Genomic DNA, 26172 nt, shown 5'->3' on the forward strand with positions numbered 1-26172 from the left:
AAAACTTTATTCTAAAAAAAAAAAACAACAAAAAAACCCAAAACAAAACAAAAAAAAAAACGACTTCCATCACAAGCCTATTACATAACCATGAATGCATTGGGAAAATTAAATCTGAACATAATCTAGATCTGTGCAATGTAAGAAGATTCTCAAATCGACAGGCAACGATATCATTTGAAGCAGAATCGTTTGTTACATTTCACAAAAAGCCCAACAACACTAAATGAGCACATGACCAATTTGATCATCACAAAAACATATACATATATAGTGACTTCAGCCTGTCTGTATGTAGCAGAATCTGCACTTTCTTACATCATAAGCATGATGCCAGATAATGTCCTGAAATCACTTCTTACATAACGGCATTGATCCTGTACATATAGTCTGTACACTACCATAAAGACAGATCAAATTCTGTTTCAATTCACTAGTGTAATTTAGAAAACACTTTTGTAAAAATGTGAGAGTGCCATTTCATTCTTTATATAATCCATATGCTTAGTCAAGTCAAAATTTATAGAGCACATTTAAAAACAACAGAAGTTGACTACAGTGCTTCACAGAAAAATCTAAAATACAATTAAACTGAAATAGACAGAGTTAATAATTTTATCATGCTATAAATAGGACAAAAAACTGATTCTATAAAGCTGGGATTCAAGCTGGGATTTAAAAGTGGTGATAGATGAGGAAGATTTGACAGCGAGCAGCAAACTGTTCCACAATCTGGGAGCAGCACTGACCGGGAACATGGAACAGAGAGAAGTAACCGGTCAGAGGATCTGAGGGGTCTGGATGTAGGATATGGACTGAGGAGATCAGAAATGTAGGCTGGTGCCAAACCATTCAGAACTTTAAAGACAAATAAAAGAATCAATACTATATTTCTCTGGTAACCAGTGGACTAAGGCCAGAACATGGGTGATGTGGTCTCGCTGCTGCATTTTGAACCACTTGCAGATGAGACAGGGAGGACTAATGGACTCCCACTTTGAATATATTCATAGAGTAAAAGGGCTAATAGGCTTTGTCCATTGAAATAAACTTTGTAAAATGATGAAATAAGATATCCATACACAACATATTTGCACTAAAAACAGAATAAAAAGACTCAGTCACCTCTGGTTTTAAGCCTCAACCTACAGGAACTACTAACATACCACTACTGTAGGTCTGTAAGTCTTCTACTTGCAGACCACAGGTCCTTTTCATGATGCCCTAAATTCTTTTTCAGACATGATGGACTTACTGAAACAGTTTCAGAAAATAATATGCACAGAAAGATATGATTTTAATTGCATAGACAGCTAGACAGACTCAGTCTGACTCTTTTTCGGTAATTTAAGCAGTGAAAAATCATGAGCTAACCTAACACCTACCACCTAACTGCTGTAGCAACTGAGTCCATTGTTTGTCAGTGAAACTGATGCTGGGAAAGAACATAAATATCCATGAAACATATTTTTGCCTCTGAGATGTATTTGAATGATATGAGCCAAATATGTTGGCCCCTCCCTTGTATAATGCAAATCTAGAGTATTTTAGAGAGTATACTTTTGTCCTCCCACTAACCATCTGTCTCTTAGTGTGAAGCATCTGAGTTCACATTGCTAGTCTCAAGATGATGTACAAACTGTCCATTCTGCTGACAGCGCTTTGTCTGCCCTGTGAATTGTTTCATGCTGCAATACTGATCAGAAATTGAAAAATGCATATATTTCATGCTCTGACATTCAGTCTTCTCTTGTTCTCACCCCTCTCTTACTTCTGTTTCTTTGGCAGGTTTGAATGGCCAGGCTATGGAGTCCATTCCCTCAACTTCAGTGCTGAAAAAGCCCCAGGAAGCCCTCAGTCTTTCCTGCAGGGGAACTGGTTTTGATTTCAGTCAGTTTGGAATGCACTGGATTAGACAACCTGCTGGAAAAACACTGGAATGGTTGGGGCTCATTTACTATGATGCAAGTAAAACAGTGTATGCAAGCGGCGTGCAAGGACGTATAGAAATTACCAGAGATAATAGCAACAGCATGGTGTATCTGACACTGTCCAACTTAAAGCCAGAGGACTCTGCTGTGTATTACTGTGCCAGAGACACACTGGTTAAAGTAAGCAGAGAGGCTTTACAAAAACTCTACACATGATATTTTTACAAAGACCTACAGGTGGCAGTAGAAGAAATGGTTTGGAAAAATACTCTCTAAGGAGAGTAATGACAAAACCTCTAAACACGTACACATGGAATTCCACCCAGGGAATACATCAAATAAATTCCTACTTCGATCACACAGGTAAGTTTCACAAAAAGAATTAACAGACATGGTTTTTTAAAAAGGTATTAAAAAGAGTTGGTGTTTTTAATCTTCTTCAATGATGCAGCATATCATAAAATGGCAGTAAAAATAGAGGATATAAAAAACATCAAACTGAAGAACATTAGTAAGTGTCTAGGCTTCAGTGATCCTAAAATAATTAAAAAAAACAAAACAAAAAACATATTAAAAAGATAAAAAAAAAAACAAAAAAAAAACATAAGATGGGGAGGTGGAGGAATTGACTAAAAAAAGGGAACATACAAAGGTGTTACAGTTTAGGTTGGCGTTAACACTACAAACAAATCACAAAATATATATGCACACAAGAAGTATACATAAATAAAAGCACAAAGCCACCTTTTAAATGTTAGCACCACCTCTGTATGAATCAGCTAGTTAAAAAACAATAAATATGTTACACCAAGTAAACTTCACAACCACCACAAAATGTAAAACAAATTAGGAATATACTAAAAGAAATAAAACATAAAGAACACTAAGATCACTGAATAAAACCTAGCATTTAAAACTCAATAAAAGAAATTAAAAATCAAGTGAGTTTCAGGTATAACAAAGCAGCAGTGGCAGTCACAGCTGCAGAGACAAAAAAAGAAACACAGGTTAGTCCAATCTTCTTTTTTTTATTATTTATTTACCGAAACACACAATGATAAAATAAGGTTACCTCGGCTGTATAACTCCAATCAATACCGTCAGGCCATGGGGGACACAAAGTGTGAAAGTATGGCACCAAACAGAGCAGCAGCAGCAAATGGAAGACAAAGGATAACAGTGCTACTCCCTGTGTTTATGTGCCACTGATTGGGGACACTTGGTTCAGGTGTGTGGAGCAGGAAGGGACTGGGATACTACAGCTATGTAGCGACCCCAAGTGGTGGGGAGGACTCAACCTGTTGGTTACATCTGCTTTTCTACAGCAATACATTGGTTAATAATATTCCCATCAGTTATTTTGTAAAGCAAGTGTGAGGATTTTTCTGTTACATTTCAACTATTAAAATAAGAAATTACAATGGCTAAATAATGATTGAAAGGAGACAAATAAAACACATAAAGAACTGAAAAAACAGGTGTTAAGCAAAATGTTTTTGTCTTGAAGCTGTGGATGAGTACAAAAAAATAAGGACCTAACTGAAATCTGATAAGGCCTTGTACATGAGGGCACATATCTTTTCAGGCAGGCATAATTAAGGTATGGCTTTTGTTTGACTGATTAGGAAATGGTTACTGTGAGAAAAAAATTCAGTATATGTGTACACAGTTGGATTTATATATCTATTTGTATCCTTTCAATGTATATAAAGAAAATCAGACTTAACAAGCATCTCCGACAGTCTATTAAGGTTAGACCTCATCAATCACCTGCCAGGTCTCTTATTCTGTTAGAGGCTCTAAAAACTTACTCAGAAAGCACAAAGGACTGCAGAGGACTGAGACAAATAAGATTGACTTATAAATTGCACTGGTGTCTGAAATCAGTACACTGACTGTTCACTGTTGTCACACTGATTCAGTACTCAACATGTTTTCCTCCACAGGTGTGGAGGATTCACTAAAGAAGTTCTAAAGAAGAGATCAATATCAACTTAGAATGTCAGCAGACCTGAACACTTAGCAGAGGAGGACCCTTAAGACCACTAAAGATTTCAAGACCAGTATGAATTTTCCATCTATGTTTTGTCTGTCCAACAGCATTATTTCTTAACACTAAACTCTTCACCTTTAATGAATTTAAATTAAATTTAGCTGAATGATTATCAATAATATGCATGTTTACCTCATTATGGGTTTCCTCATAAGGAAGTGAAGTGTGTGTGTGTGTGTGTCAGTGAGAGGACAGAAGAGCTCACATCAGTTCAGCTTCAACATCAACCATGTTCTCTGCAGCTCTGATGCTGCTGCTGGCAGCTGGATCCTGTGAGGAGCTTTCAGTGGATTCACACTAATAAACACATTAGAAACACTGAATAGTCAGATGAATGATGGAGATAATGTTGATTTCTCTTTTCACAGGTGTGTACAGTATTGATCTCACCCAGCCAGATTCAATGGTTGTGCAGCCTGGACAGTCTTTGACCATCACCTGTCAGGTCTCTGGTTATTCTCTGACTGATAGCAGCTATGCAACAGGTTGGATCAGACAGTGTGAAGGAAAACCAATGGACTGGATTTTCCATCAGTGGGGAGGAGGCAGCTTTTATTAAAATAATGCCCTGCAAATTATTTTAGCACACATACACTTCTACTAGCAGAGTGACATTAACGTAAATCACCAACAGACTGGTACAAATACCCCAGCAACCTATGTGACTAATATTCACACACACATACATGCATGCACACATGCACTCACTCACACATGCACACACACACACACACACACACACACACACACACACACACACACACACACACACACACACACACACACACACACACACACACACACATACACGCACGCATGCATAAACGCAGGTTACATTACAGCATTTCAGATCTTCATATTCCTCTTCATGTTCACTCTGCTAGTTTAACTAAAGAATGCATGATGGGATATGAAAACAGGAACAACAGTTGACCAAATATTCAAGAAGAGTTTTGTTGACATATTCATCTCTGTGACTCTTGTAGATTGCTCTGGATATTTTTAACAGAAGCTGAAAAAGTGTTGAAATGCTGAAAATGAACAGGAGTTATGAGAAATCTGCATATTAGTGTTAGCATAGAGAGTGTCGTCAACCACATATGCACTATTTTTTCTGTTACACTTACTGATGTACAGAATATAAACACTACAGATACCATCTTTAAGAAACCAGTCACAGTGAAGTAGTGTGTCCCAGTGTATGAAGATAAGCATGTTATAAATCCAACTTCAAAAATTGTTAGAAATGATTAAAAACACTACAGTATGTCTGCTGGCCAGATCTATCTACTGCAGACACAGAGATCATTTGGGTCACAATACCTTTTTCAAACTAACACTACTGTAGTTCAACCTGCAGGGCCACCACTTGAGAAAAGTGGTGTACAAATACAGTGTTTTGTTTAATTGTTTTCTTTTTCAGATGAAGCGACAAGGTGAGAGGGATATGTAGTAGACATAAGTGACAACATTTTTGTAGCATCAGAATATTCCACTGTATCTGTGATGCTGAAAGTCGGTACATAAACAGCTAAGGACACTTAATCATCTACTGTATATTTGTCTTCATACATAATGATTTACTGAGTCATTCAAATTGACGTATCAACATAAAAAAAGAAAATGAAAACTGAGATGTTATTTTGTCTCATAGATACAAAATGTATGTATTGGGTATTGTGTAATCAACATTGAAGTTCTTGAACACTTTTATCATATAAGTGTGTTATACTGTGTTCTGACTTCTTACAGAAATGCAAACATGTTGTAAAAACAGATATTTTCTGTTTAATTGTCAAGTTTTGAGTTTCACAATTATGATTCTTTTCAAATTTGTAATTCAATCATCATTTTGATGATTATAATTGCTTTTCTATCAGGGTTAGGTATAGTTTAATTATTACATGGAGTATAAGTATGAATAATGGTGTACTTGTGATACACAATAAAGACTTTTGAGGATTTCGTTGTCATTTCAGACACAACACAGGCCAACAAATTTCTAAAATAACAATTTGAAGTCAACAGAGCATAAACTTCTGTTATCAGTTAATTTCAGAAGGTTTCTCTGTTTTCTGACATTTCTAAACATATCATCTTTAGAGAGTCACTTCTCGTCTCTCTCTGCACCTCTGGGAGCACACCTGCAGCTGTGAAACTTTGTAGAAGCTGTCAGTACTGCAAATAAACTTTGTTAAAATGAGAGACATGTCTTTCACATATATTTGCATATCAGTATGTATCCAGGCCTGAAGTGGCCTACATGTACGCAGACTGACACACGTCCTCAGAAAGACAAAAAACAGAGACAACCAGGGGCATTTAGTTGGTGGTTTGAACTGTGGTGTTAAAACTCATGGCCATTCTTTCCATATGAATCCTCTGCAATTTGGCAAAGGGTGATAAAAGATAGTTTGAATTTGGTTAAAAAATACTGATGAGTTCCTGTGGCGGGTGCTGTTGTTAAGATTTTAACCTCATTAATTTGGTCAGTATCACAAATCTGTTGTAAATCATCATTAAACCACAATAGTTCATGAAATTACGATTGGCACCTTGTAATTTACATTGAATATTTTAGTTTATATAAATGACCAAAGGACTGATAAATAATAATTGGCATATTATCAATGTATTGTAAGTAATGCAGTTAGTGATTAGATGTTATTATACAAAAAACCTTTGTCAATAACTAATAAATAATTACAGTCATTTAAATATGTTTTTTAAGTTTAACAAGGATCTAAACAGGAGACAAAGAATAAATGAACTGATATTTTTCTACAAACAAAAACTTATGTCTTCAGAATTATTTGAAAGATGCTACAATCATACCAACTGCCAGAAAGATCATGCTATTTCTTTCTTTCTGGTTTTTAGTTATATGACATAATATTAATAAAAATTGGCACCCGTTTGTGATATGTGATATTATATTGCATATGGGAGGACAAATAAAAAATTGAACAAATGATAAATGATACTATACTGATGGTCAGTCACTAATGCCAGAAAACTTCTCAGATGATGTCTCACTTTGTTTTATGATTCCTCTCTCCTTTCATCTCATCAGATTGTTCAGATCAGAGTATCAAGTCAGTTCAGTCATGAAAAAACCTGTCTCAGTCTGCAGATTGTGTTGTGGTATGAAGTGGACCAGACAACCTGCAGGAAAGGGACTGGAGTGGATAGGGGTTTGCTTCTGTGATGCCAGTAGTAACACTTATGCTAGCAGTTTGAGGACTCTGCTGTGCATTATTGTGCTAGACACATATACACACACAAACTGTTTATTACTGTAAGGAGTAGTAGTAAGGCTCTACAAAAACCTCAAAGATGTGTCTGTAGCAAAGACCTACAGGGGGCAGCAGGAGACTGCATAAATGAAGGCAGTAAGAAGACTGACATTGTCCCTAAAAGTAATGTCAGTGAGTAATGTGAGTAATGTTCCCAATAATATTTTTGCATATGCATTATGGACATATCTATCTATCTATCTATCTATCTATCTATCTATCTATCTATCTATCTATCTATCTATATATATATATAGATAGATAATTACATATATAGTAGCATATCATATCTCCCGTTAAGTCTAAAGGCTAAGATTTTGTGTCATAACAAGAACAGCAACCATTTTATACATTTGTTTGGGGGAGACTCTGGCATCCAGCAATTCAGAGTTGGCTGCAAAACATTTTTTAAATGTATGTGGTAGGTTTTCTAGTTGAGTGTTGTGTTTTTGCTTGTAGCTTGCATTGTTGTAGGACTTTTCTCTTGAATAATCCTTATAATAATCTTTAAGAACAAAAATCTATTTTCAGACAACAAAAATTCAGACAACAAAATGTAACCTCTGAAAAGAATTCAAAAAAAGCACACATTTTAAATTCACATTGCATAAAAGTATTAATTAATTTGGCAAGAGTCATGACTCTGACTATACACTGTAATAGTCTAACTTCAACAAACAACAGGTCTAAATGAAGGACAAATCCAATCCAGTTGTTTCCTTCCTGCAAGGAGGAGTCAATGCAAAACTCAGAAGTCTTCCACCTCTACTTATCTGACTGCAGAGAGGATGACAGAGAACAGTGGACACACAGTTTAACATGATGGACTATAGGACAGGACTGCTGCTTTTAACTATCTGCTAGGCAGGTGAAAATATTCACAGATCTTGAGTTGAATGTGTCTTTAAATTGTTGCCAACATATGTAGCAAGTGACTTCTTTTTTGGTTTGACAGGTGTTGATGGTCAGACTCTGACAGAATCTGAACCAGCAGTTAAAAAGCCTGGAGAATCCCACAAACTGACCTGTACAACATCTGGATTCACATTCAGTGACTACTGGATGCACTGGATTAGACAAGCTCCTGGGAAAGGGCTGGAGTGGATTGCAGCTATTAGATATGACTGTGCTGAGATCTCCTACTCTCAGTCAGTTCAAGGCCGGTTCACCATCTCCAGAGACAACAGCAGAGAGCAGCTGTATCTGCAGATGAACAGTCTGAAGACTGAAGATTCTGCTGTTTATTATTGTGCTCGAGATTCATAGTGACTGGAGTTGTTTGAGCAGCTGTACAAAATACTCATACAATACTCATCCTTACTGGGCTGATAAACCCCAACTATGTCACTTGTTTTGTGTATTCAGCTGTATGGAAATAATAAAGTACAGTAGTAAAATACAGTACGTAAAGAATAAATACTGGACCATACAGTCACATACAATACACACACATGCACACACACAGTAAAAATCAAATAGAAGTTCATCAACACTCATCTTAGTTCATTGTTTATGTGGAACTTAAAACCTGCAATATCTGAACACAACACTGACATATCATCACCTTTTATGTTTATATGTTTATAACAAACAGTTGATCACATCCAACAGTTATGGAGCAACATTATCATTCATTTGGAGTTGTGTGTGGCTTTTTACCTACTAAATGCTTGACTATGTTCAGCAGTTGGTTGCTAAAGCTGCAAAAAAATGCCTGCTGTGGATGAAATCAACGCTATGAGAATGGTGAGAATGAACCAAAACAGTAAAGTTGCGGGCCGGACAGATAAACTATTTTTTAATTTGTGACTTTTTTCCCTGAAAGTCAGATACTAACTGAACCTGTGCAATTGGCTAAAAAATTTGGACAATCCAGTGGATCATTACTGATATGATTTGAAATGATGGTTAGACAATCTGATAAAACATCTTCATTATCTCAGACATGCGCTTGTGTATCTCTGATGTTCTCTGTAGCTGAGGCAGAATGGAAAAATTAAATTGTCTGTTTATTTGAGTTTAAATGCATTTGTCTGACTTGTGTTAGAAGTTTTCTTAAGAATGAAAGAACATTAACTTTAAGTTACTGTTTTAAATAATAATAATATGTGTCAAAATAAATGCTAATAACACAATTCCAAGTGGACTCTGTGTGACACAACAGTCCATCCTTCTTTTGTAGCCTGTCAGTATCCTTCTTTATGCAAAGTGAACTTCCTCACAGTCTGCTATAAACACTTGATATCATGCTGTCAGTTGCAGCAGAAGAAGAGAAACTCCCATCAGATCACCTTCAATACCAACCATGTTCTCTGTAGCTCTGCTGCTGCTGCTGGTGCTGGATCCTGTGAGTCTCACTGAGGCAGAGACACTGACAGTATGATCACAGCACACTGACTGCTCACTGTTATTACACTGATTCAATACTCAACATGTTTTCCTCCACAGGTGTGAAGTGTGAACAGTTGACACAGCCAGCCTCAGTGACTGTGCAGCCAGGTCAACGTCTGACCATCACCTGTCAGGTCTCTTATTCTGTTAGTGACTATTACACAGCTTGGATCAGACAGCCTGCAGGGAAAGAACTGGAGTGGATTGGAATGAGATTTACTGGAGGTTCATACTACAAGGATTCACTAAAGAACAAGTTCAGTATCGACTTAGACTCTTCCAGCAACACAGTGACTCTAATCGGACAGAATGTGCAGCCTGAAGACACTGCTGTGTATTACTGTGCCAGAGACCCACAATAACACAAACCATCAGCAGACCTGAACAAAAACCCCTCAGTGCCTGAACACTTGTAACATGAAGCCACCAGAGGAGGAGCCCTCAGACCACTAATGAGTTCAATATTAGTTCCCTTTTACAAAAAGGAAAGAATAAACAGAATGAAACCTTAATGTATGTATTGTAAAAACCCATAATATGAAAGTATAAAACATTTTGTAAATTTACTTTTAACAAGGATTGAGTTCATGGTGTAGATACTTAAATGTTTTAATTGGTATTATATCACAGTGTATATTCCTATGATGAAAAAATTCAAGAATAATGTTTTATTTCTTAACTTTTATATTTATGAAAAAGACATGTAAGAGGCAACATTAACACATGCATTTCCCCAAATTATCTCCCGGTGGGTGAGATTAAGATTAATAAATACAAAACATAATGTCATCTCATGTTTCAGTGAAGTTATTTTGTGTCATGATAATTCTGTTGCAAGTGTGTTAAAAATATGAGTTTGTTGGGGGAAACTCTGATATCCAACAACACAAGTTGGTTGTAACTCAAACTTGCAACACAAAATTCAACTTTTGAAGAGAATTCTGATTAAGTACAATTTTCAAATTTAGATCAAAATTCATTTAACTGGTGTTGCAATTCTTACATCATTGTTTTGTCTGTGAGAACGAGTCAGTTCAAAACTTGGTTGTCTTCCACCTTTACTGATCCGACTGCAGAGAGAGAGACAAACTGGTTACTGTAGTTTTCACTGACATTTGTTTGACACAAGAAACAGAGTTGATATTCATGTTGGGTATTTTATTTTTATTGACTAAAGAAGATGGGTATTAATAACATCCATGTACTGAGAAGTTACATATTTTTCATGTATTCTCATCAGTTTTCATCACTTTTTGCTTACTGGGGTTTTCTGTTCTCTGACATCCTGAATATATGACATTTTGAGAGAAAAAACAAAACAAAGAATAACATGAACATGTATTCAAGAGTTACTTTGATACTTTTGTTTCTGTTAAAATGTATTAATATATTAATTCAATATTGCAAAATTTCAAAAGATCAATCCAGTTCTCTGCTTTCTGTGAGGAGGAGTCAATGCAAAACCTTGATGTCTTCCACCTCTACTTATCTGACTGCAGAGAGGATGACAGAGAACAGTGGACACAGTGTTCAACATGATGGACTATAGGACAGGACTGCTGCTTTTAACTATCTGCTGGGCAGGTGAATATCTTCATAGATCTGAATATGGCAGAGCTTTTATTAGTGTCAGCAGGTTATTTTTATTTTCCTTTTTCTGTTGACAGGTGTTGATGGTCAGACTCTGACAGAATCTGAACCAGCAGTTAAAAAGCCTGGAGAATCCCACAAACTGACCTGTACAGTCTCTGGATTCACAATCAGCAGCTACTACATGGTCTGGATCAGACAGGCTCCTGGAAAAGGACTGGAGTGGATTGCCTGGCATGAAAGTGGTAGTAATAGCAGAAGATTCTACTCTCAGTCAGTTCAAGGCCGATTCACCATCTCCAGAGACGACAGCAGAGAGCAGCTGTATCTGCAGATGAACAGTCTGAAGACTGAAGATTCTGCTGTTTATTATTGTGCTCGAGAGCCACAGTAACTGAGTTGGTTGAGCAGCTGTACAAAATCCTACAGTACTCATCTTCTGGGCTGGTAGCATTTAGTAATACAGTATGTTTAATAATAAATTACAGCAACATTTGTCTCTGCATTATGTAAAGTTGTGTGTTCCTCAAAAATATTTTTACTAAACATGAGAGACATCAAACTTCATGATACATTTGTCGGGGTGTAAAATAAAAAAAAATACAAACTACTACAAATAATAATAGAGATGTTTAAAAATAATACATATTTTTATGAATTAAGACAACATAATGTCTATAAATAATGTGGAATCATAATATGAAGGAGTAAAAAAAGTTGTAGATTTCTCTACAGAATCACTACAGGTCAGTGTCAAGTTTCTCTCTCCTCTTTTACAATAAGGAAACACTCAGATCTGCTTTTCTCATTAATCTTAACTGACTGACACTTGAAACCTGCACTGAACTAAAGCCTGATACTCCTGCTTGTCATGTACATGGTGTCAAAATGTGCTTGAAACAAAAGTCATGTGAGTTTGATTCAGGTAATTTTGAATAACACAGTTTGAATCTATATGATATTTACCATCAGCCGTGAGTGCAGCTCAGTCTGTCAGTGTCAATTCATCATCTCAACAGACAGGAAGTAAATCTCAAGATGAACAACAGAAAGCCTAAAGGAGCTGTTGTGTATTTTTATTAAAGCTGGATGAACAAAAACTATGTCCTCCTTCTCTCATCCTCACTGATAGACTCTGCACAGTCTCACATTATTAATGTCCTCAGGTCAACTAATTCACAATTACACAAGACACAGTCATCTGAGTACCACTGATGTATGACTGAGCTTTAAAAGTAAGATTTCATTACAAAAAATATAATGTTAATATAAATGAAAAATCTGACTCTTCCATCACATACTGTAGCTTCATTGAAACCATTGCAGAGAGAAGACAGCAGTAATCTATAAAGTCCAAGTTTCTCTGTGTGTCTGTTTCTTCAAACATTTGAAAACACTGAAACCATTCAACGTCTTTTATGCAAACTCAACTTTTCATGATATTTACATGATCCTGGTGCTGTTGCTGTATTTCTGTTTGAAAGAAATATGTAAGTAAAGTCAACAAATAATTAAATAATTAAATAAATGTAATGAAATTAGAATATTATATGTAAAGCAGAGGTGATTTCCAGGTGTGTTTTCACTTTGCAGATATACAGTAATAACAGTCATCATACTCCTCTATTAGTCTCCAGTTTGACCAACATTAATGCTTCATGTGTTTGATTCTATGCAAACTCAGTGATCCTCCTTGTTTCTCAGATATAAAAACTTCACATCAGACTGTCAGTGGAGATCACAGCACATCAGCTTCACCATAAACCATGTTCTCTGTAGCTCTGCTGCTGCTGTTGGCAGCTGGATCCTGTGAGTCTCTCTGGATTTGTCACAGTCAGCATTTCTTCTTTTGTAGTGTAACTTGATAATTTGTCACACAAAACTTTCTTCTTTTAACAGGTGTGAAGTGTGAACAGTTGACACAGCCAGCCTCAGTGACTGTGCAGCCAGGTCAACGTCTGACCATCACCTGTCAGGTCTCTTATTCTCTTAGCAGCTATTACACAGCTTGGATCAGACAACCTGCAGGGAAAGAACTGGAGTGGATTGGAATGGAGCGTGTTGGACAAACCTCATACTACAAAGATTCATTAAAGAACAAGTTCAGTATGGACTTAGACTCTTCCAGCAAAACAGTGACTCTAAATGGACAGAATGTGCAGCCTGAAGACACTGCTGTGTATTACTGTGCCAGATACCCACAATAACACAAACCATCAGCAGACCTGAACAAAAACCCCTCAGTGCCTGAACACTTGTATCATGAAGCCACCAGAGGAGGAGCCCTCAGACCACTAATGATTTCAACACCAGTTCACTGTTACAGTAAAGAGAGAAACAGTCTTTAAACATGTATAGTGTAGAAAATGAGGAAAGCAAAACAACTTCTTCATTTACTTATTTCATGGGGCTTTAGATACTTAATGACATAGATAATAATGTCTTAATCACTAATATATCCCAGTGTGTATTCCCATGGTGAAAAAAAACCCCACTTCAATTATCTAAACTTTTAGATTCATGAAAAAGTAAAGGTAAAAATGTGTTTTTTTTACACTCCAATCCAGTTACATCACTTCAATGTGCAAGTTGTGTGTAATAAAAACTTGAAGCCTTCACCTTCAGTCTATTTTATTTGAATACCATGAAATTACCTGAAGAGCTCACATCAGTTCAGCTTCAACATCAACTGAGTTCTCTGTAGTTCTGATTCTGCTGCTGCCAGCTGGATCCTGTGAGGAGCTTTTTACTGTTTGTTTTTCTTCCAATACAAACCTGATCACTGCTTGAGATCTTCATGTTGGTTCCCACTAGTAGTTCCAAAATCTCACCTTGTCATAAGAGTGACTGAACATTTGCTCTACTCATCCCTCAGCTGCCTGATCTCAACCAACGAGTTTCACATCTCCTGATTGTTATTTGTTGTATTTGTTTTCAATATCATCTCATTTTACATCTTAGATGTTCTTTGATTTTATTTAATTAATAAACCTTATGTTACTGTATTATTAAGATATTACCATTTAGAAAAATATATATCAATTTTTAGATTTCCAACCAGTCACTGATTTCAGGTTATGTGCATGTAAAGTATGAAAATCACGATGTAGACTTTCTTTCAGATGGGAAACAGTATATCATATCTCCTAAAAGTTATTTTTTGTTAAAGTTGAGACTTTGCGTTATGATAATATGAGCAGAAACTATTTCAGATGGTTGATTTTTGAGATCCAACAATTCAGAGTTTGCTGTAAGTGTTTTAATGATCTGCATATGGTTGATTTTTCAGTTTTTGTTTTGGGATTTTCTTGTGAATAATTCTTATGCATGATATTTTTATGATTAAAAGAACAAAATTCAATTTCAAGCAAAAAAACATTTCAGATCACAAACTTATTTAAATTCAAATTCATTTGGCTCAAGTCACAACTCTAATTATACATTATAATTGTCTCAGTTCAACAAACAACAGGTCTATGATGGCCAAATTCAATCCACTTCTTCCTGTGAGGAGGAGTCAATGCAAAACCTTGATGTCTTCCACCTCTACTTATCTGTCTGCAGAGAGGATGACAGAGAACAGTGGACACACAGTTTAACATGATGGGGTGTATGACAGGACTTCTGCTTTTAATGATCTTCAGGGCAGGTGATAAAAAATCACAAATCTTGTGTTTAAACTGTCTTTAAAAACTTACCAACATACAGCAAGTTACCATTTTCTTTTTGTTTTGGTTTAACAGGTGTTGATGGTCAGACTCTGACAGAATCTGAACCAGTGGTTAAAAAACCTGGAGAATCCCACAGATTGACCTGTACAACCTCTGGATTCACATTCAGCAGCTACCCTATGAACTGGATCAGACAGGCTCCTGGAAAAGGACTGGAGTGGATTGCTTTTATACACACGGGCAGTTCTCATATCTATTACTCCCAGTCAGTCCAGGGTAGATTCACCATCTCCAGAGATGACTCCAGCAGTAAGCTCTATCTACAGATGAACAGTCTGAAGACTGAGGACACAGCAGTGTATTACTGTGCCAGAGACACACAGTGAGAGACAGTAATAGGAGAGTCATACAAAAACTACTTCCTCTATTTACCACCACTGATAATATTCATTCCTTCAGTATCACTGTTTTGCAAAACTGATTGTGTTGAACTGTCAGTGATGAAAAGTAGTGATTGGCTGAATATTTAAGTCTTATTTGTAACCTTTATAAATATAGATTATTAAAATAGAAAAATGTTTGTATTTGATGAAGGTGTATTTTTGTGTGTTTTTCCTTGGAAGCAACGCTTACAGATAATGTAATAAGACTAGCTCTGGTTTCATACAATGCTGATGATTAAATTCTCTATATTAATACAGTGAAACCTAAATGTAAATTTTGTTCTGTAAATACAAGAAGAAGAAGAAGAAGAAGATGTTGTGTATTTTTGTGTTTAAGACTGTGATTAAAGCTGGATGAACAAAAACTATGTCCTCCTTCTCTCATCCTCACTGATAGACTCTGCACAGATTTCATTACAAAAAATATAATGTTAATATAAATGAAAAATCTGACTCTTCCATCACATACTGTAGCTTCATTGAAACCATTGCAGAGAGAAGACAGCAGTAATCTATAAAGTCCAAGTTTCTCTGTGTGTCTGTTTCTTCAAACATCTGAAAACACTGAAACCATTCAACGTCTTTTATGCAAACTCAACTTTTCATGATATTTACATGATCCTGCTGCTGTTGTTGTATTTCTGTTTGAAAGAAATATGTAAGTAAAGTCAACAAATAATTAAAAAATGTAATGAAATTAGAATATCATATGTAAAGCAGAGATGATTTCCAGGTGTGTTTTCACTTTGCAGATATACAGTAATAACAGTTATCAGACTCTTCTATTAGTCTCCAGTTAGACCAACATTAATGCTTCATGTGTTTGATTCTATGCAAACTCAGTGATCCTCCTTGTTTCTCAGATATAAAAACTTCACATCAGACTGTCAGTGGAGATCACAGCACATCAGCTTCACCATAAACCATGTTCTCTGTAGCTCTGCTGCTGCTGTTGGCAGCTGGATCCTGTGAGTCTCTCTGGATTTGTCACAGTCAGCATTTCTTCTTTTGTAGTGTAACTTGATAATTTGTCACACAAAACTTTCTTCTTTTAACAGGTGTGAAGTGTGAACAGTTGACACAGCCAGCCTCAGTGACTGTGCAGCCAGGTCAACGTCTGACCATCACCTGTCAGGTCTCTTATTCTCTTAGCAGCTATTACACAGCTTGGATCAGACAACCTGCAGGGAAAGAACTGGAGTGGATTGGAATGGAGCGTGTTGGACAAACCTCATACTACAAAGATTCATTAAAGAACAAGTTCAGTATGGACTTAGACTCTTCCAGCAAAACAGTGACTCTAAATGGACAGAATGTGCAGCCTGAAGACACTGCTGTGTATTACTGTGCCAGACACCCACAATAACACAAACCATCAGCAGACCTGAACAAAAACCCCTCAGTGCCTGAACACTTGTATCATGAAGCCACCAGAGGAGGAGCCCTCAGACCACTAATGAGTTCAACACCAGTTCACTGTTACAGTAAAGAGAGAAACAGTCTTTAAACATGTATAGTGTAGAAAATGAGGAAAGCAAAACAACTTCTTCATTTACTTATTTCATGGGGCTTTAGATACTTAATGACATAGATAATAATGTCTTAATCACTAATATATCCCAGTGTGTATTCCCATGGTGAAAAAAAAACCCACTTCAATTATCTAAACTTTTAGATTCATGAAAAAGTAAAGGTAAAAATGTGTTTTTTTACACTCCAATCCAGTTACATCACTTCAATGTGCAAGTTGTGTGTAATAAAAACTTGAAGCCTTCACCTTCAGTCTATTTTATTTGAATACCATGAAATTACCTGAAGAGCTCACATCAGTTCAGCTTCAACATCAACCGAGTTCTCTGTAGTTTCTGATTCTGCTGCTGCCAGCTGGATCCTGTGAGGAGCTTTTTACTGCTTGTTTTTCTTCCAATACAAACCTGATCACTGCTTGAGATCTTCATGTTGGTTCCTACTAGTGGTTCCAAAATCTCACCTTGTCATAAGAGTGACTGAACCTTTGCTCTACTCATCCCTCAGCTGCCTGATCTCAACCAACGAGTTTCACATCTCCTGATTGTCATTTGTTGTATTTGTTTTCAATATCATCTCATTTTACATCTTAGATGTTCTTTGATTTTATTTAATTAATAAACCTTATGTTACTGTATTATTAAGATATTACCATTTAGAAAAATATATATCAATTTTTAGATTTCCAACCAGTCACTGATTTCAGGTTATGTGCATGTAAAGTATGAAAATCACGATGTAGACTTTCTTTCAGATGGGAAACAGTATATCATATCTCCTAAAAGTTATTTTTTGTTAAAGTTGAGACTTTGAGTAATGATAATATGAGCAGAAACTATTTCAGATGGTTGATTTTTGAGATCCAACAATTCAGAGTTTGCTGTAAGTGTTTTAATGATCTGCATATGGTTGATTTTTCAGTTTTTGTTTTGGGATTTTCTTGTGAATAATTCTTATGCATGATATTTTTATGATTAAAAGAACAAAATTCAATTTCAAGCAAAAAAACATTTCAGATCACAAACTTATTTAAATTCAAATTCATTTGGCTCAAGTCACAACTCTAATTATACATTATAATTGTCTCAGTTCAACAAACAACAGGTCTATGATGGCCAAATTCAATCCACTTCTTCCTGTGAGGAGGAGTCAATGCAAAACCTTGATGTCTTCCACCTCTACTTATCTGTCTGCAGAGAGGATGACAGAGAACAGTGGACACACAGTTTAACATGATGGGGTGTATGACAGGACTGCTGCTTTTAATGATCTTCAGGGCAGGTGATAAAAATCACAGATCTTGTGTTTAAACTGTCTTTAAAAACTTACCAATATAGAGCAAGTTACCATTTTCTGTTTTGGTTTAACAGGTGTTGATGGTCAGACTCTGACAGAATCTGAACCAGTGGTTAAAAAACCTGGAGAATCCCACAGATTGACCTGTACAACCTCTGGATTCACATTCAGCAGCTACCCTATGAACTGGGTCAGACAGGCTCCTGGAAAAGGACTGGAGTGGATTGCTTTTATACACACGGGCAGTTCTCATATCACTTACTCCCAGTCAGTCCAGGGTAGATTCACCATCTCCAGAGATGACTCCAGCAGTAAGCTCTATCTACAGATGAACAGTCTGAAGACTGAGGACACAGCAGTGTATTACTGTGCCAAAGACACACAGTGAGAGACAGTAATAGGAGAGTCATACAAAAACTACTTCCTCTATTTACCACCACTGATAACATTCATTCCTTTATTATCACTGTTTTGCAAAACTGATTGTGTTGAACTGTCAGTGATGAAAAGTAGTGATTGGCTGAATATTTAAGTCTTATTTGTAACCTTTATAAATATAGATTATTAAAATAGAAAAATGTTTGTATTTGATGAAGGTGTATTTTTGTGTGTTTTTCCTTGGAAGCAACGCTTACAGATAATGTAATAAGACTAGTTCTGGTTTCATTTTGGTAATTTAAAAAAAAAATCAAAAGTTCTGATTTGTTTGTTTCTGAAACATAAGTTTTGATTGTCCAATACATAGTCAAAACCACATGCAATCCTGAAACTGAAGCATTTTACACCCTTAACAATATGTTTCAGGGAAAAAGGCTGTGCCAGATGCATTTACTCATTAACAAATCAAATATATAAATGCTACTTTTTGCACTTATTATTGAAGTAAATCTCAAGATGAACAGCAGGAAGCCTGAAGAAGATGTTGTGTATTTTTGTGTTTAAGACTGTGATTAAAGCTGGATGAACAAAAACTATGTCCTCCTCACTGATAGACTCTGCACAGTCTCACATTATTAATGTCACCAGCAGTAAACTCAACTTTTCATGATATTTACATGATCCTGATGCTGTTGCTGTATTTCTGTTTGAAAGAAATAAGTAAGTAAAGTCAACAAATAATTAAATAAATGTAATGAATTTAGAATATCATATGTGAAGCAGAGATGACTTCCATAAAAAAAATCTATTAGTCTCGAGTTAGACCAACATTAATGCTTCATGTGTTTAATTCTATGCAAACTCAGTGATCCTCCTTGTTTCTCAGCTATAAAAACTTCACATCAGACTGTCAGTGGAGATCACAGCACATCAGCTTTACCATAAACCATGTTCCCTGTAGCTCTGCTGCTGCTGCAGCTGGGTCCTGTGAGTCTCTCTGGATTTGTCATACTCAGCAGTTCTTCTTTTTTGATATTTTGTCACAAAACATTTTCTTCTTTTAACAGATGTGAAGTGTCAACAGTTGACACAGCCAGCCTCAGTGACTGTGCAACCAGGTCAACCTCTGACCATCACCTGTCAGGTCTCTTATTCTCTTAGCAGCTATTACACAGCTTGGATCAGACAGCCTGCAGGGAAAGGACTGGAGTGGATTGGAATGAGATTTACTGGAGGTTCATACTACAAAGATTCACTAAAGAACAAATTCAGTATCGACTTAGACTCTTCCAGCAAAACAGTGACTCTAAACGGACAGAATGTGCAGCCTGAAGACACTGCTGTGTATTACTGTGCCAGAGACCCACAATAACACAAACCATCAGCAGACCTGAACAAAAACCTCTCAGTGTCTGAACACTTGTAACATGAAGCCACCAGAGGAGGAGCCCTCAGACCACTAATGAATTCAATATTAGTTCCCTTTTACAAAAAGGAAAGAATAAACAGAATGAAACCTTAATGTATGTAATGTAAAAACCCATAATATGAAAGTATAAAATATTTTGTAAATTTACTTTTAACAAGGATTGAGTTCATGGTGTAGATACTTAAATGTTTTAATTGGTATTATATCACAGTGTATATTCCTATGATGAAAAAATTCAAGAATAATGTTTTATTTCTTAACTTTCATATTTATGAAAAAGACATGTAAGAGGCAACATTACCACATGCATTTCCCCAAATTATCTCCCGGTGGGGGAGATTAAGATTAATAAATACAAAACATAATGTCATCTCATGTTTTAGTGAAGTTATTTTGTGTCATGACAATTCTGTTGCAAGTGTGTTAAAAATATGAATTTGTTGGGGGAAACTCTGATATCCAACAAAACAAGTTGGTTGTAACTCAAACTTGCAACACAAAATTCAACTTTTGAAGAGAATTCTGATTAAGTACAATTTTCAAATTTAGATCAAAATTCATTTAACTGGTGTTGCAATTCTTACATCATTGTTTTGTCTGTGAGAACGAGTCAGTTCAAAACTTGGTTGTCTTCCACCTTTACTGATCCGACTGCAGAGAGAGAGACAAACTGGTTACTGTAGTTTTCACTGATATTTGTTTGACACAAGAAACAGAGTTGATATTCATGTTGGGTGTTTTATTTTTATTGACTAAAGAAGATGGATATTAATAACATCCATGTACTGAGGAGTTACATGTTTTTCATGTATTCTCATCAGTTTTCATCACTTTTTGCTTACTGGGGTTTTCTGTTCTCTGACATCCTGAATATATGACATTTTGAGAGAAAAAACAAAACAAAGAATAACATGAACATGTATTCAAGAGTTACTTTGATACTTTTGTTTCTGTTAAAATGTATTAATATATTAATTCAATATTTCAAAATTTCAAAAGATCAATCCAGTTCTCTGCTTTCTGTGAGGAGGAGTCAATGCAAAACCTTGATGTCTTCCACCTCTACTTATCTGACTGCAGAGAGGATGACAGAGAACAGTGGACACACAGTTTAACATGATGGACTATAGGACAGGACTGCTGCTTTTAACTATCTGCTGGGCAGGTGAAGATCTTCACTGATCTTTATTTGACATATTTACATTTGTATTACCAACTTGATGCATGTTAGGCTCTTTTTTCTGTCTTGACAGGTGTTGATGGTCAGACTCTGACAGAATCTGAACCAGCAGTTAAAAAGGCTGGAGAATCCCACAAACTGACCTGTACAACCTCTGGATTGTCATTCAGTAGCCACAACATGGCCTGGATCAGACAGGCCCCTGGAAAAGGACTGGAGTGGGTTGCTATTGATATTGGTAGTAACCAATACTACTCTCAGTCAGTTGAAGGCCGGTTCACCATCTCCAGAGACAACAGCAGAGAGCAGCTGTATCTGCAGATGAACAGTCTGAAGACTGAAGATTCTGCTGTTTATTATTGTGCTCGAGACCCACAGTGACTTGAGTTGGTTGAGCAGCTGTACAAAATCCTGCAGTACTCATCAGACCCCCTTTAAATCACATGATTAATGTCTTCTCTCAGCTCAGGTAGTTCAAGAAAATGATATAATTCCTTCACACCAAAACATGTTTTTTTTTGGGACCAGTGATATTTTAATTGGGTTTTTAAAGTACATTTCCTGAGAGAGGATGATTTTTTATCAGTACCTCTTAATGAAGATTTTTATTTTTTCTCACTTAAAAAAACTCTGCAGATGAACAGTCTGAAGACTGAAGATTCTGCTGTTTATTATTGTGCTCGAGACTCACAGTGACTGAGTTGGTTGAGCAGCTGTACAAAATCCTACAGTACTCATCTTCTGGGCTGGTAGGATTTAGTACTCGAGTATGTTTAGTAATAAATTACAGCAACATTTGTCTCTGCATTATGTAAAGTTGTGTGTTCCTCAAAAATATTTTTACTAAACATGAGAGACATCAACTTTCACGATACATTTGTCGGGGTGTAAAATAAAGAAAATACAAACTACTACAAATAATAATAGAGATGTTTAAAAATAATACATATTTTTATGAATTAAGACAACATAATGTCTATAAATAATGTGGAATCATAATATGAAGGAGTAAAAAAAGTTGTAGATTTCTCTACAGAATCACTAGAGGTCGGTGTCAAGTTTCTCTCTCCTCTTTTACAATAAGGAAACACTCAGATCTGCTTTTCTCATTAATCTTAACTGACTGACACTTGAATCCTACTCTGAACTAAAGCCTGATTCTCCTGCTTGTCATGTACATGGTGTCAAAATGTGCTTGAAACAAAAGTCATGTGTGAGTTTGATTCGGGTAATTTTGAATAACACAGTTTGAATCTATATGATATTTACCATCAGCAGTGAGTGCAGCTCAGTCTGTCAGTGTCAATTCATCATCTCAACAGACAGGAAGTAAATCTCAAGATGAACAACAGAAAGCCTAAAGGAGCTGTTGTGTATTTTTATTAAAGCTGGATGAACAAAAACTATGTCCTCCTTCTCTCATCCTCACTGATAGACTCTGCACAGTCTCACATTATTAATGTCCTCAGGTCAACTAATTCAAAATTACACAACACACAGTCATCTGAGTACCACTGATGTATGACTGAGCTTTAAAAGTAAGATTTCATTACAAAAAATATAATGTTAATATAAATGAAAAATCTGACTCTTCCATCACATACTGTAGCTTCATTGAAACCATTGCTGAGAGAAGACAGCAGTAATCTATAAAGTCCAAGTTTCTCTGTGTGTCTGTTTCTTCAAACATTTGAAAACACTGAAACCATTCAACGTCTTTTATGCAAACTCAACTTTTCATGATATTTACATGATCCTGGTGCTGTTGCTGTATTTCTGTTTGAAAGAAATATGTAAGTAAAGTCAACAAATAATTAAATAATTAAATAAATGTAATGAAATTAGAATATTATAAGTAAAGCAGAGGTGATTTCCAGGTGTGTTTTCACTTTGCAGATATACAGTAATAACAGTTATCAGACTCTTCTATTAGTCTCCAGTTAGACCAACATTAATGCTTCATGTGTTTGATTCTATGCAAACTCAGTGATCCTCCTTGTTTCTCAGATATAAAAACTTCACATCAGACTGTCAGTGGAGATCACAGCACATCAGCTTCACCATAAACCATGTTCTCTGTAGCTCTGCTGCTGCTGTTGGCAGCTGGATCCTGTGAGTCTCTCTGGATTTGTCATAGTCAGCAGTTCTTCTTTTGTAGTGTAACTTGATAATTTGTCACACAAAATTTTCTTCTTTTAACAGGTGTGAAGTGTCAACAGTTGACACAGCCAGCCTCAGTGACTGTGCAGCCAGGTCAACGTCTGACCATCACCTGTCAGGTCTCTTATTCTGTTAGCAGCTATTGGACAGCTTGGATCAGACAGCCTGCAGGGAAAGAACTGGAGTGGATTGGAATGGAGCGTGTTGGACAAACCTCATACTATAAAGATTCATTAAAGAACAAGTTCAGTATGGACTTAGACTCTTCCAGCAACAGAGTGACTCTAAATGGACAGAATGTGCAGCCTGAAGACACTGCTGTGTATTACTGTGCCAGAGACCCACAATAACACAAACCATCAGCAGACCTGAACAAAAACCTCTCAGTGCCTGAACACTTGTAACATGAAGCCACCAGAGGAGGAGCCCTCAGACCACTAATGATTTCAACACCAGTTCACTGTTACAATAGAAGGAAACTTTTGGACATATTTAACCATAAAAAGTAAAATATATGTAACATGAGTTATTATAATATATAATTATATTAATATTGAATATTAAAGTGGAGGCATTTATCAAAAAGTGTTCTCTCTTCCTGACTTTCAGTATTTATATTTCAAGTGGTGAATTGTTGCAGATTTATATATATATATAAAATAATATAATTGACAACTGACAATAGCATTACTATTTTCTTGCTCTGCTGTATTATTACTCATTATACATTGAAACAGGTTGTTTTAAGTCTTAGTCCTCTGTGTATTGTAGACTAATGTTCATCATTTTTTAAAATGGACCATCAGATTTGAGATGTCCTTTCTCTTAGGCAGCCATTGGTTTTTGTTCATGTTTATGAAAATCATTTTAGTTATCTGAGATGAGATTAAGATTGGTAAAAACAAAACATAATGTCATCTCATGTTTTATGTTATTTTGTGTCATAATAATTCAGTTGCGAGTGTGTTAAAGAGTTTGTTGGGGGAAACTCTGATATCCAACAACACAAGTTGGTTGTAACTCAAACTTGCAACTTACAATTCAACACTTGAAGAGAATTCTGATTAAGTACAATTTTCAAATTTAGATTAACTAAATCAAAATTCATTTAGCTGGTGTTGCAATTCTTACATCATTGTTTTGTCTGTGAGGACGAGTCAGTTCAAAACTTGGTTGTCTTCCACCTTTACTGATCCGACTGCAGAGAGAGAGACAAACTGGTTACTGTAGTTTTCACTGATATTTGTTTTACACAAGAAACAGAGTTTATATTCATGTTGGGTATTTTATTTTTATTGACTAAAGAAGATGGGTATGATGTCAGAGGCCAGTGTGTGTAATGGGAGTCTAGACTGAGCTACCTGCATCTTCAATTGAGTTTCTTTTTCTCTCTGCTACAACATGAAGTACAACATTAGCGGGACAGGGCGGAGGACGCATGGAGGTCATCTAGAGGTCATAGAAGACCTCCAGCACAGTAGCCAGAGAGCAGGTCTGGGTCTCACAGCTGAATGGGCAATACTGGCTGTTCTCATTGGTCAGCTCTGGCAGACACTTCCATGGAGACCTGAGGAGATGGAGGACAGGTCGAGGGAGAAAATGCATGTTTTATCTCATATCTGTTTATAATTTAGTTTAGAATGAATGAGATTGTTTTGTCATTTGCTGTTTCCAAAGTCAATAATGTACTTTGAGGCTCAATATTCAAAATCATATTTGTTTGTAATTTTAAAGTCAAAATGAGAAAAGCATGTTGTCCATTTATTATGTAAGACATATAACAGGTAACAGTCCTACCTCTCCAGGTGAGTATAATGTCGTGACAGAACATTTTTGACAAGGTGACTGTCTTGCCGTAGGTTTCTTCACCCAGCTTCTTGGCAAAGTACAGTTTAGCACACAAAAAGTAACTTACAGGCCACAGCCACTTCTACACACACACACACACACACACAGACGTAGTTATTGTGTAGCTGGCAGCAATGTGTGTTAAAACAATGCAGTCTTACTGAGATTTATTTCAACTGACAACTACACTTTAAAAGCTCTTCATCTAACAAGAAATGAAACATAAATAATCTTTCTTTATGTGACTTTTAGTTTTAGTTTGTGGCTCCACATAAATTACTTTTGTCAGTCTGGACTAACAATGAGAGGAAGGACTGAACAGGACAAGAAATGTAACGTTTTCTTCTTTTACTCGTGAGAATACAAGAGCTTTACAAAACACTTTCACAGCTTTTGGTACGATCTGTCTCCAGCCAACACGGTCTCCCTGCCAACTTGTCACATATCAAAGCTTGGTCAGGACCCCGTGGTGTCACTTTTTAATGCACTGGGTACCACTTTAGCGTCATTTTTCAACACGCAGTATCACAGCAGTCACTGTTAAAAATTATATTTTATGGTGTAACAATGCGGTGGTTAAGGTCTGGTTAGGTTTAGGACCAAAAACCACTTGGTTAGGGTTAGGGAAAGACCATAGTTTGTGTTAAAATAAAAAATAAAACAAAAACGGCGAGATGGTTGCTCTCTGCTGATTTCCTTTCTGCCAACAACGTTACCAACTATCCACCAACCCCTCCACCTCCTAATAAGAAAGTCAATCAGCTTATATAGATGTAATATGAGGTACATCACTTCAGAAATGTTGATATGATACTATTGTTGAAATGTTAATATGCTCCGTATTACAGGTGTTGAAATGTAGATATTCAACGTATCTGTGGTTTGCAGGAACGTACAATGCCAACGTTTACCAAGCTGAAATTTGTCACCTTATATAGACGTCATCTGTCTCATGGCGTCTATTTCAGACGTTGTGGGA

General features: G+C 36.2%; 1 pseudogene and 7 gene segments (V, D, J or C); all 8 read left to right on the plus strand.

The window, feature by feature from the left end:
- The first annotated feature begins 4172 nt into the window (after positions 1 to 4172).
- Positions 4173 to 8546, plus strand: LOC122966560. The segment is given in 3 exon segments: positions 4173 to 4256; positions 4353 to 4484; positions 8362 to 8546. Coding segments are annotated over 3 exon segments (360 nt in total).
- A 1039-nt stretch (positions 8547 to 9585) lies between these two features.
- On the plus strand, positions 9586 to 10069 carry LOC122966533 (annotated as a pseudogene).
- A 2831-nt stretch (positions 10070 to 12900) lies between these two features.
- On the plus strand, positions 12901 to 13488 carry LOC122966512. The segment is given in 2 exon segments: positions 12901 to 13070; positions 13161 to 13488. Coding segments are annotated over 2 exon segments (351 nt in total).
- A 1366-nt stretch (positions 13489 to 14854) lies between these two features.
- On the plus strand, positions 14855 to 15354 carry LOC122966502. The segment is given in 2 exon segments: positions 14855 to 14910; positions 15005 to 15354. Coding segments are annotated over 2 exon segments (363 nt in total).
- Positions 15355 to 16143: 789 nt separating this feature from the next.
- LOC122966514 lies at positions 16144 to 16741 on the plus strand. The segment is given in 2 exon segments: positions 16144 to 16343; positions 16434 to 16741. Coding segments are annotated over 2 exon segments (351 nt in total).
- A 1369-nt stretch (positions 16742 to 18110) lies between these two features.
- On the plus strand, positions 18111 to 18600 carry LOC122966503. The segment is given in 2 exon segments: positions 18111 to 18183; positions 18273 to 18600. Coding segments are annotated over 2 exon segments (363 nt in total).
- A 924-nt stretch (positions 18601 to 19524) lies between these two features.
- LOC122966887 lies at positions 19525 to 21566 on the plus strand. The segment is given in 3 exon segments: positions 19525 to 19558; positions 19644 to 19945; positions 21264 to 21566. Coding segments are annotated over 3 exon segments (639 nt in total).
- A 1514-nt stretch (positions 21567 to 23080) lies between these two features.
- Positions 23081 to 23747, plus strand: LOC122966516. The segment is given in 2 exon segments: positions 23081 to 23297; positions 23388 to 23747. Coding segments are annotated over 2 exon segments (351 nt in total).
- The last annotated feature ends 2425 nt before the right edge of the window (positions 23748 to 26172 follow it).

Source organism: Thunnus albacares, chromosome 17 (assembly GCF_914725855.1).
Source record: "Thunnus albacares chromosome 17, fThuAlb1.1, whole genome shotgun sequence".
In the NCBI taxonomy this organism is placed as follows: domain Eukaryota; kingdom Metazoa; phylum Chordata; class Actinopteri; order Scombriformes; family Scombridae; genus Thunnus; species Thunnus albacares.